This window comes from Ostrea edulis, chromosome 1 (genome assembly GCF_947568905.1).
Source record: "Ostrea edulis chromosome 1, xbOstEdul1.1, whole genome shotgun sequence".
NCBI classification, from domain to species: domain Eukaryota; kingdom Metazoa; phylum Mollusca; class Bivalvia; order Ostreida; family Ostreidae; genus Ostrea; species Ostrea edulis.
Window position 1 is genome coordinate 100,232,694 of NC_079164.1, and position 11,362 is coordinate 100,244,055.

At 36.3% G+C, this 11,362-nt stretch overlaps 1 protein-coding gene across 15 annotated transcripts in view; it reads left to right on the plus strand.

Moving 5' to 3' along the window:
* LOC125670357 (segment polarity protein dishevelled homolog DVL-3-like) overlaps positions 1-10,660 on the plus strand; it is a 34,897-nt gene extending 24,237 nt beyond the window's left edge. For 2 of the 15 annotated variants that reach the window (XM_048905481.2, XM_056140753.1), the window contains 12 exons: positions 651-868; positions 1,002-1,071; positions 1,295-1,382; positions 1,623-1,751; positions 1,877-2,103; positions 2,699-2,830; positions 3,047-3,214; positions 3,671-3,688; positions 5,453-5,755; positions 5,997-6,257; positions 8,031-8,231; positions 8,888-10,660. In XM_048905481.2, the coding sequence (XP_048761438.1) occupies positions 651-868; positions 1,002-1,071; positions 1,295-1,382; positions 1,623-1,751; positions 1,877-2,103; positions 2,699-2,830; positions 3,047-3,214; positions 3,671-3,688; positions 5,453-5,755; positions 5,997-6,257; positions 8,031-8,231; positions 8,888-8,910 (1,838 nt within the window). In that variant the 3' untranslated portion in view covers positions 8,911-10,660. Of the gene's footprint in view, positions 1-650; positions 869-1,001; positions 1,072-1,294; positions 1,383-1,622; positions 1,752-1,876; positions 2,104-2,698; positions 2,831-3,046; positions 3,215-3,670; positions 3,689-5,452; positions 5,756-5,996; positions 6,258-7,338; positions 7,663-8,030 lie in introns of all 15 variants that reach the window. The other 13 variants (XM_048905474.2, XM_048905497.2, XM_048905513.2 and 10 more) reach the window with 8 other exon arrangements.
* The last annotated feature ends 702 nt before the right edge of the window (positions 10,661-11,362 follow it).

Below are 11,362 nucleotides of genomic sequence, written 5' to 3' on the forward strand. Positions count from 1 at the left end.
TGAAAATAACTGATATACAGTGATGTAATGAAGACGGGTTTTACGTAAAGCTTGATATCCAGAGGTTAGAGGTCAATAGCAGGAACAGCGTCACATTTCTGTTCATTCTCCTATCTGTTCTGTTATGATAATTCAGAGGAACAAAACATAATGGGTGTGAACTGACTTGGTTTCAATTCCATGCACCAATAGAATAAGTAAATACTTTAATTTTGAATGTACATTTCATATGTAACGGTATTTTAGAAGTAAACAGGATGGCGATAAATTCAGATTTCAAGTGCACTTGGATATTAAGAGAGAAATTAACCATTTATATGCAAATCAAATCACCTATTTGTAGCTACCCATAATGGAGTGTTTTTTACTTAGGGTCTTAAATCAGAATTTGATGCCGACATGATATGCATGCTTTGAAACGTTTGAACATAAATCTTGAATATTTATCTTTGTGTATGAACAAAACAAAGCATTAACTTTCTTTCAATTCGTCTTCAATAATATCTAAATATAGCCTTTTGTTGGGTAAATAAGTTTGACGGATTGTAACGAGTAACAAACTTGCTGGTAATTAAACAGGGTTTATCATTATTCATATGAAATATTATGATAGAAATACATCATTAATATAATCACTTTTGTGTTTCCAGCACCTCGTCTCAATGGCCACCCTAAACATGACCGACACCGTCACATATATGGAGACACCTCCACCATGGCTAGTAGTGACCTTGACACAACCAGTTTCTTTGATTCGGAGGACGATAGTCGATTCTCCACAATAACCGACACAACCAACCGGTCCTCCTCTCGATACGGGCGACATCGACGAAGGAGGCGGAAACACAAACTACCACCAATCAGCCGCGTAAGAATGGAGTCATTCACATATATACTGTCAGCAAAAGCTTCAATAGAGATTTAAAGGACCTCATGGCTTTTTTTTTTTATTATTTGAATTTATAATTCTTGGTATTAATTTGTGTACATTGGTTTTGCAGGCATCATCTTTCAGCAGTATCACAGACTCCACCATGTCTCTTAACATTATCACGGTGACTCTAAACATGGGTGAGTTTCTCATTTAACATTATCACGGTGACTCTAAACATGGGTGAGTTTCTCATTTAACATTATCACGGTGACTCTAAATATGGGTGAGTTTCTCATGTTCCACCTCTTCAGATGACTGTTTGACACTACAATATTTCTGGATATAGCCTAAACTGGAAAAGAACTTCCCCTTCAAATTTATTAGTTTTTTATGTAAATGATTTTGAATTTCTTCTTTCAGATACAGTGAATTTCCTAGGAATCAGTATCGTAGGCCAAAGCAACAAAGGAGGAGATGGGGGGATTTACGTTGGATCTATAATGAAAGGGTAAGACATCGACAGGAGGGAAATGTACGTCAGGCGTAACTTTATATAACTCTTTGTTGCAAGTTTTCTGTTTATAATTGCCAGAACATGTTAGCTCATGTTTTCAATTAGATTCTGTGAAATACATTTCTTACCATTCTGTAATATGAATATTATAATGCTGTCTGAATTAATGAATTACGTTTTTTAAATGATGGATAATTTATGTTGTGACAAAGCAAATGCCTTTTCCTTGTGCAGAGGTGCTGTGGCCCAGGATGGCCGAGTTGAGCCAGGGGACATGATTCTGGAAGTGAACGGTGTCAGTTTCGAGAACATGAGTAATGATGATGCTGTACGGACACTGAGAGAAGCTGTAACCAAGCCTGGGTAAGATTGACGTATAGAATCGACTTTTTCTCACATTGAAATTGTGGTACTATGGGCATAGTATAAAAAGTACATTGTACATTGCTTTGTGTTTGTGTACTTAATGTTTCTTGTATCGTTTACAGCCCTATAACTCTAGTCGTAGCCAAATGTTGGGACCCTAATCCCACTAAAGGGTATTTCACAGTTCCGAGGCAGGAACCTGTACGACCTATTGACCCTTCAGCCTGGGTGGCCCATACTACGGCCATGCAGAGAGAGTACATGAATCGTATTGGTGGTCCTGCCCCCTCCATCAGCAATATGACATCTACAAGTTCTTCATTGACCAGCTCAATACCTGAGTCTGAAAGTAGGTACATGCTGAGGAAACTCAGGTCTCATGTATTGCATTTCAATGTAACTGCTTGACTCTCATAATAAGGTGACACAATGCTCAAGTTCTATTCACTTTATAAAGTTTTTCAGAACACTGACAAGATTTAACTTACGGTGGCTCACTACACCCTGAAATAGTTTCTCAGATCGGTACGAATTGATTTAATCTTAAAAGATTTGATGATATATAATAAGTATATATCTGCCAAAAAGGCAGAAAATATGCAAATTTGGATGAAAACATGATTTTCAAAATAATTATTTCAAACCATACGAATAAAAGACTCTGGCGGATTTGAACTTGAGATCTGCGGTTCACTAGACCAATGCTTTAACCACTGAGCTACGATGATAGCTAAACAAATAAATTCACAAAACATTTAAATTGCCATCTTGTGACGTAGTGTTATAAAGAGTATAAGCTTTAGTGTAGTGAGCTACCTTAACAGTTATTGAAATTCTTACATGCGTTAATTACAGGTGTAAACACAAACATTAACTGATTGTTTTGTTGCGTGATTTCAGGTCTAATACAAGTATTAACTGATTGTTTTGTCGCGTAATTTCAGGGTTTGATGACCTGAATCTCTCGATTAATACTGATATGGCTACAGTGGTGAAAGCCATGGCCCAGCCTGACTCGGGTCTGGAAATTCGTGATAGAATGTGGTTAAAAATTACAATACCCAATGCTTTTATAGGTAAGTCACAGGTCTGGAAATTTATGATAGAATGTGGTTAAAAATTACAATACCCAATGCTTTTATAGGTATTAAGTCACAGGATTCTTTAAGTTTTGCTTGTGAAATGTGTATTTATAACAGCAACGTATATTTCATGGAAGTTTAAATCTTGAGAGGGGGTGGTGTTTTGATATTATAAGAAATACAAAAGATGCTTGATTTGTTGATTTACAGGTTCAGACCTTGTAGACTGGTTGTTTACACATGTAGATGGATTTGCTGATAGGAGGGATGCCAGAAAATATGCCTGCAATTTATTGAAAGCTGGATTCATTCGACACACAGTCAATAAAATCACCTTCTCTGAACAGTGCTATTACATATTTGGAGATATTTACGGAAGTGAGTATTCTATTCAATTTGTTTGATCAATGAATGTCTAAATGATGAATTTAATCATAGGTTTTGGAGGACAATATTTAAGATTGTATTAATATTCAGGGCTTGCTTAATGCAATATTTTGTAATGAAAAATTCTCTACCTTTGATGTTTTGATATCAAGCGAGACCCAGTGCAAATGAGAGGTAGTAAAATTAATATCTTTGCTAACCCAGCACATTGGCATCCCTGTCCTGAGCTTTGTTGATCAACCAAACAATGCAACAGATTTACATGACAGCAAAGTTTTTTATAAGAGAATTATAGTTAGATTTAATCTCCAGCTGAGGTATATCAGATCTTCGCAGTTCTCATCGGTTGTCATAGTCCAGCACATAATTTCCACACAGTTCACATTTCCTTTATATCCCTTGCCCTTTGGGCTTTCATGGTTAACCAGAACTTTATTGTCCTTGTAGATGGGCCCATGTATCCAGGTTAGTAGGTCAAGGTCATTGCCTTGTACAGTTAGATGTAGAGACACATCAGTAACTTGTGATCATTTTATATCCTTTCAGTTTTGCAATATCTTTATAAAAATGACCACAAGAGAAAATGTGTGACTTTTAGAGAAAACTAAAATTAGGATGAGTTTACATATGTGTATATATTATTACTGCATGCAAACCATATTCAGCTTTCCTTTTCAAATATTAACAAAACTGGTTTGATCATGAACGAAAAAATTATGAATGAAAATTGGTTGTACAATGTATTAGGAAGTTTCTGGTTGTGTATTGAGGCATGTGGTTGTTTAACAGTTCTGTTTAGTGATCTGGCAAAATTTGTCAATACCGTTAAATCACGTGTTTTCAAAGGGCGTCCAAAATGTGTTACTGGGGTATTGATTTTGCGTTTGAGTAGATGTTTTTATGAAAGTTTACTTTTCTTTAGTCATTGAGGACTATAATTTGTGTCTATTTCTATAAAAACAATAATCATTATAGAATCCATGAAATAGTGATTTTACGGTTAACTAATTTTCATTACATTTACTAACCATTTCATCTACTTACCATTTTCATTTACTGAAGATTTTTCATTGCTCTACTCTATAGGTAGACACTAAATGTGTGTGTGTATATATATATCATACATCTACATCTATCTATATCATACTGTCTTATTTTGCATGCATTTAGAAAGTTGTGTGTTAAACTTTGATTGTTGAAAAGGATATCTTGCATCAGGGCATGTAAGTCTAATGTATATATCACGTGACAAATATGCAAAGAAGGAATACATGGATGTTTCTGTATAGAAGATAAAGTGAATGTTTGTAAGGTAACAGCCGATTCTTCAGTCTGCATATATAGAGAGCATTCCTCAAAATAAAGAAGAACTGGGGTCATCTTCTAAAATATCTTTGTTTGCCCTCTCTGAATATGCAGAATATTCAGCTGGGTTGGTAAGCAAAATCTGTTAAAATTTATGTTTAGTGGTTTCTCAAAACCAATGACAACTTGTTAACAACAATCGCTAAAACTTTTTTTCACAAATAATGAAAGTGAGGACTAAATTTATTTTCTCGTATAAAGTAAAATGAATTGATAGGACTTTCCGATTTATTCATTCTATTGTTACAGACCTGTCTTGCCAATAAAGGTTAATTAATGTCAATAAAAAGCTAATTAGAATTTGTCCTCTGTTATAAACTAATGTACAGACAAGATTAAAATATTCTATGCTAAAATTTGAATGAATGCATGTATTTCTCATGTTTTTTTGTTTTAATGCTGGTTAAGTTTTAGATTAAGCATCGCAAATGAAAATAAAACTTGATAAATGATAAACATTGTGCCCTTTGTAGTGAATTAGTGCTGAGAGTTATAGTTTTATAAAGGAGAACTGTGTAATACAGCTGATGTGTGTGTTGTGCTACAGTCATGCTTATATATGCATCATCTTGCTCAGTATCTTATCTTTTATCTTGGCAGTACAAATATTATCAGCAATGCTTAGCAGCTTTATTAGCCATTGCAAGACAGTATGCTTGTTAAAACACTGTAACTGTTAATATCAAATACATTCAGTCTGCATTCATTATCATGTTCATATCTTCTGAGTTCATCCATTATCAAAGTGTTAAGGGTTTAGGAAGACTTTTGAGTACTTAGTCAGTAAAGGACAACATTATATCTCTCCTCTCTCTGTGTGTAATCTATATATTCTGTATAAAATTTTGTGGTTGTGTGTTACAGATCTGTCAGCATTAAGTCTGGAGGATGTGGATTCGGTGTCCGAGGCCGACCGTGACACACTAGCCCCCCTCCCACCCCCTCACTGGAACAACCAATACCCATACAGCAGTAACCCTAGCTACCTGCCACAAAACCTCAGTTACATCCCTCCATATAGCTACACAAGCACGGACTCTCAGAGTTATATGGGTAGCTTTGTGGATGGGGATAAGAGTGTGGTCAGTGGAATGACGGGGCTCACTGCGGGAGCTGGGGGTGCAGGAGGGGGCAATAACAGTGCTGGAAGTGTCCACAGCGCCTCAGGTAAGCTATCACATGGCATGGTGTACAAGAAATTCACTATTGTTTACATCTGCAATAAAAATATAATGCTTTGGACTCGCAGGTCCTGTGCCATTTTGTTGGCTTTATAAAGTGCTCAGTAGTCGTTATTTTGTTTTATTAGCTTATTTTGTTTGCTAGTTTGTTGTGCAACTAATCCTGTAAGCTTTTTGAGATTTAGTTTTTGTACTGAAGCTTGCATGTCCATGTTTTGTTTTTACAGTCGCCCCCAAAGACTGCACATGTATTCTCAGTACTTACAATCATATCCGAAAATTATGGACAGACAAAGATAAAGAACTATACAATCATCATCATCAGCATGTACATAGTACAGGAACCCACACAGGGGGAAACCCACCCCCTACAGATCACCGGCCCGATAACTCCAGGACACAGGGGACATTGACAGGGGCAATTAACTCCGTATCCGACCCTAGGATCCAAGCGGCTTATTCCAAAACCTCTCTAGCTAGCTCCACTGGTAATATTAACATTTGTTTACACTACCATTCAAAACTTCTCAACAGAAGTGTCTATTCAAGCAGGCTTTCCAGTGAAGGGTTTGTTAATTAGTCGCATTTTAATGGCATGTTTTTGGTGTGTTGGTGCAGTTTTTGGGGGAATTTGTGTTGTAGCATCTTGTAGTAGATTGTAGTACTTAACACAACTGTTTTGCAATTAAATCTATATCCATTAGGCATACTGGTCGACACAGGATTTGTGAATTGCCAAATGATTTCAGTGGTGTATTAACTGTGTGCATGTTTGTGATAGGATCCTGCCATAACATAAATAGTGATTATAATATACGGAATTATTAAGAGCTGTCCATCACGTTCCCATATCTGGCCTTAACTCTCTGACTTTGTGCTATGTGTGGTGATTTTTCCATATTTTCTCTTCTCATTTTCAGTCATTGTTCACTTTAATATTAAACTTGATAGTTTGGTTGTTTTTTTTATCCAAACAATTTTAATTTCTTTGATCAAAATTTCTATATATGACCTGTTGTTGTTTAATTTTTTAATATACATACCCCAATTTGTCTTAATTGTTTTTATATTTGTGTAATTGTTTGATTTACTAGAGATTGTTGCACATGTTTCTTCCCAAAGACTAAGCTGACATTTTAAGTTAGTTATAGAAAACAATTGAAACCAGGTACTCTTTCTTCCATGTCAGCTTTTCATATCCGAAACTTTCATATGATCATTTCGGTCCTTTTTATTCTCGATGAATTTCTTGTTCGAGTCTTGCTTATGATATTAATTTTCTTGTGAGAAATTTCAATTTTTATTATCACCATTTATTCAGGGAAATTAAATTTTTAAGAACAAACATTAAAACGCATTTAATACTGGATGTCAAGTAGTCAAAGGGAATATTGTGTCAACACTATACATACATGCACATGCGACCTTCCTGTTTAAGCATGATTCCATTGAAATGTTACTGCTGTAATACTGACAAGTGATTTAATAACCACGTAATGGTAAGGTTTACAAACACTCCTTATAGAATGTCATGTCTCAGTTTTACCCTGTTCCCTTCATTTTTGGCAGTTCACAATGCCTGTTGTTTGCCGGTAAATCTACAACCCGCTGCACAAAAACTTTTCTCAAAAGCGTTTTGTGAGGGAAATGAACCAAACAACAATGTAAAGGGCAAAAAATCAACGGATCCATCGAAAGAAATAAAAAGGAGTGCTGAGGAGAGAGAAAAAAATGTGAAAAAATCTGACGAGACCAAGCGAGAAAATGTCGCAGAAAACAAAACGACTAAGATGGTCAGAATTAAAGAGACTTCTGAAGACAAAGTTGACGAAGGTCAGGAAGTGAAGGCCGAGTCGCCGGATGGTGACAAGGTTCACATCTTCCTGTAGGAAGGTACAGCTGTTTACATGTATGCATGTGTGTGGGATGGAGTGAGCAGAGCTTCAGGGGAAGTAATGCATGGCGTACTAGTAACTCTGTAGACACTGACCTTCGACCCACCAGAGTGTAGCCATGACAACCTGCTTCATTGCTTCTGTTGCCAACACACCACTCTCACTGAGTGACCGTTTGTCCGCTAATCTGTGTGCAGCAGATGACAGGATTAATGCAGTGATGACTATTATATAGATTATTGTAGATATGGTTCCGCATGGATTTGCTAATCAATGTGCCCTGTACCACTGGAAGCAATACTTCTATTTAATTTGGCATGATTTATTCATTTACAAAATAGTATTCAATCATTTTTATCATTTTAGGAAGTAGTGCTTCTGGGAGCAGTCGGAAGGAGAAAGACAGGAAGTCTGGTAGTCCAGGAGGAAGTGGCAGTGACTCCGATAATACGAGCTTGGCGAGTGCGAGGCGAGTTAATCTTGTACCATCACCGAGAGATCTATCTAATGTGCCACAAGATCTCAGCAGTAGTAGACAGTCTTTCAAAATGGCAATGGGAAATCCTTGTGAGTTCTTTGTGGATGTCATGTGATCAGTCATGTGGCCCCTTTACAGCCAATCAGATTTCATACAAAAGTTTGCATGATCCTTTTTTCCTCTCTAAAACTTCGTTTTGGTTTTTTGGCTGCAATATCAAAAAGGTACATTATCGATACAGCTGGTTTGTACAAGGACAGCCAGACTCTGTTTACTTGTATGTGAGCATTATGATACAAATCTGTTTTGTATATTAGAATAATTTTATAGTTGCATGATAATTCATTTTATTTGTGAAACATATAATTGATGTTTTATAGCATGCCTGCAGAAGTATTATTTATTTAGAGAAACTGTGTGAGAGATTTTTGAAACGTAAGAGAGAGGGAGACAGATGTGAGAGACTATATCAATGTGAATGTTATTTGTATAATTTCATGCTTGTTTTATAAATAAGTGTCTCAGAGTGCAATTTATCATGTATTTCATTTGTTGTAAACTTGGGTTTGTTTATCATGTGAATGTCTGTTGTAACCAATACCAGGTTATCATATACATATGTATTTCTCAGAATAATGGTGCTTTCCTTTTTCGCTTACATAAAGAAACAAATGTAAACTAACAACACTCAGAACTCTGTATGATTATACATAGCTGATGCTGCTGACTTTTCTCTCTCCTGTAGGCGACTCTGTCATGGATTCATGACCTTTGGCCCTCCTAGATCCTTCTAGTGTCCATGGCAACGACTTCCATATATGGAGTGGCTGACGTGGTGCATGCCCCGCTGCTCGGAGTCTCATGCTTGGTGCTGATTGGTTGGCTGATTTAGTCGTAGAGGAATACTGCAACATAATGTGTCCCCATGTTTTACTCCTCCTCCCCCCTACATGAAGTGTATTGAAGTTGTCCATGTTGTGGCTTTCTATCAGTTGGCATGGCTCAGACCTCATGTTCAGCCTTAATCCTCCTACTATGTATAGATTTCTGTTAACAGTTTATCTGGACTCTTATTTTGTCCTCCTTTAAAACAACCATATTCTCTGCATGAGTCTTCTCACCACATTTGGATCTCTCTCTGTCACTGGAGTCCAGATTGAGTTATGCATGAGAGTTCTTTGATATCACTGCTGTAAAATTATACATTCTGTCTATCAGTTTTTCCCAATTTTCATTCAGTTTTCTTGGTTTTCACTTCATTTTTGGTGCTGATCAGTGTGATTTTAATTTCATGTTAAACTGTTGCTGTGGTCACAGCTGCCAAAACCATTTTAAGTACCATATGCAACATTGCCACCCCTCCCCCTATCAGAGTTTCAAGCTGGAATTTGTATTATCAGTAGTGACTGGTTAATGATCCTGTCTTGTAGACATGATGGTAGAATGGTGTCATTTCAGTATTTTTTAAGGTTTTTTTTTTTGTGCTGGAAAATGCAAGATCATACATGTTCCTATATCCATTTATGTTACTTGTGAAATTGGGGTTGGAGCAAGCTTGTGCTCTCGAGGTTAAAAAACCAAAAACTAACTTTAAATTTGTTCTGGTAAATTGTAATGTTTTGTATTTGAAAAATTTAGAATCACTAAATTCTCTGACATTTCATCTGTAAAAATTTAGAATCACTAAATTCTCTGACATTTTATCTGTATGCTTTTGAGTGTACTATTGTAATAATGACATATTTTAGATTGCAGTTCATTTCTGTTTGACTATATATAGCAATTAGGTGAAATTTGTGATTTTTCTAAAGAATTTTTTTTATTCCTTGGGGCAAATGATAGCCCTTGTAGCATATGCTCCTTAATTGTACACAAGTTGTTGTGAATTGCCCACCAAACATATCCGATCTTTATTATGCAAGGCATTGTAAACCACTGTTTGTTGTACCCTACACCTGACAGCAGGTTGGGATTCCATCCTGCTACCGATATCAGTTTCTGGAGAGTTTTATCTCCAGCATTGCAGGCTTTTATCTCTTATCACCTCATCAGTTCAGTTACAGAGTAAAATACATGTGCATGCTGAATTTCATCCATTAAGCAAAATTATGCTTTTGAAAGGTTGTAAAGTCGTGCCTTCTTTGATGTATATACATTTCTTGATTGCTTCAGGTACAACAGATATGTTACAGATTTCTTTGAAAGTCGTGTTCTTCAGAAGTAAACTGCCATAGAGAAAATATTCAAAAGTATATTAAAATAGGATTGTCAAATTTTCTGCAAAATGTAACAATTCACGACATGAAAAATCAGGTCGCCTAGCTGTAGTGGTTTGCTAGTGGGTTTCCTGTTTTGCTGATTGTAGATACATCGAACAGACCTTTGAAACAGTCTTGCAAGTTTTTCATCAAACCATGTCATAGAATTGTCACTTAACCTATTGTCACATAGTATTATATGCTGAATTGTAGAATGTACATCGGGGTCACATGACCTATATTAAAAACATTTCACTGGCTTGGGGTTTGTGCATCATCTGTTCCAGGATATGGTGTGAAATCTGTCCTAGTATATCGTGTGAAAAAAAAGTTCTCATTTCAATGGTTACAAGTAACTTGTTAAGTCGGCTTCAATTTCTAAAGTTACGTGTGGTTTATTAAGTTATCGTGTGTCATTTATTGGTTAAGAGAAACAAAGAGTCAACAAGTCGCCTTCATCGTGTGGTGGCCTGGATGCTGCCCCTATCCTGATGTCCATTCAAGATTGGATCAAATGTAAATCGTGACTACATGGGTGCTTTCACATATTGACAAATCGTATCATGTACTTAAGGTAGCTCACTACATCAAGACTTCTACATTTTATGACTCCACATCACAACATGTTTGTGAAATTACTTGTAAGATTGATTTGTGTGTACATGTGTCTCTACATAGCTCAGTGGATAAGGTATTATGTTACTGACTTGCTGATCCCGAGTTCAAATCCTCCAGTGTCTTTTGTATTATTTATTGAAATATTGCCCAAAATTGCTTCTTTCTTTTTTGCCCTTTTGACACATGAACTTATTACATATCATTTTATATTTCATGATTAAATCATTCTGTGCTGATTGGATAAACTCTTTCAAGGTGTAGTGAGCCACCTCAAGATTTTATATACAGTACGGCCAGCGCGGATCCCGTATTTTCCGTGCTCCCCCCGCGGGATAGAGCTACCG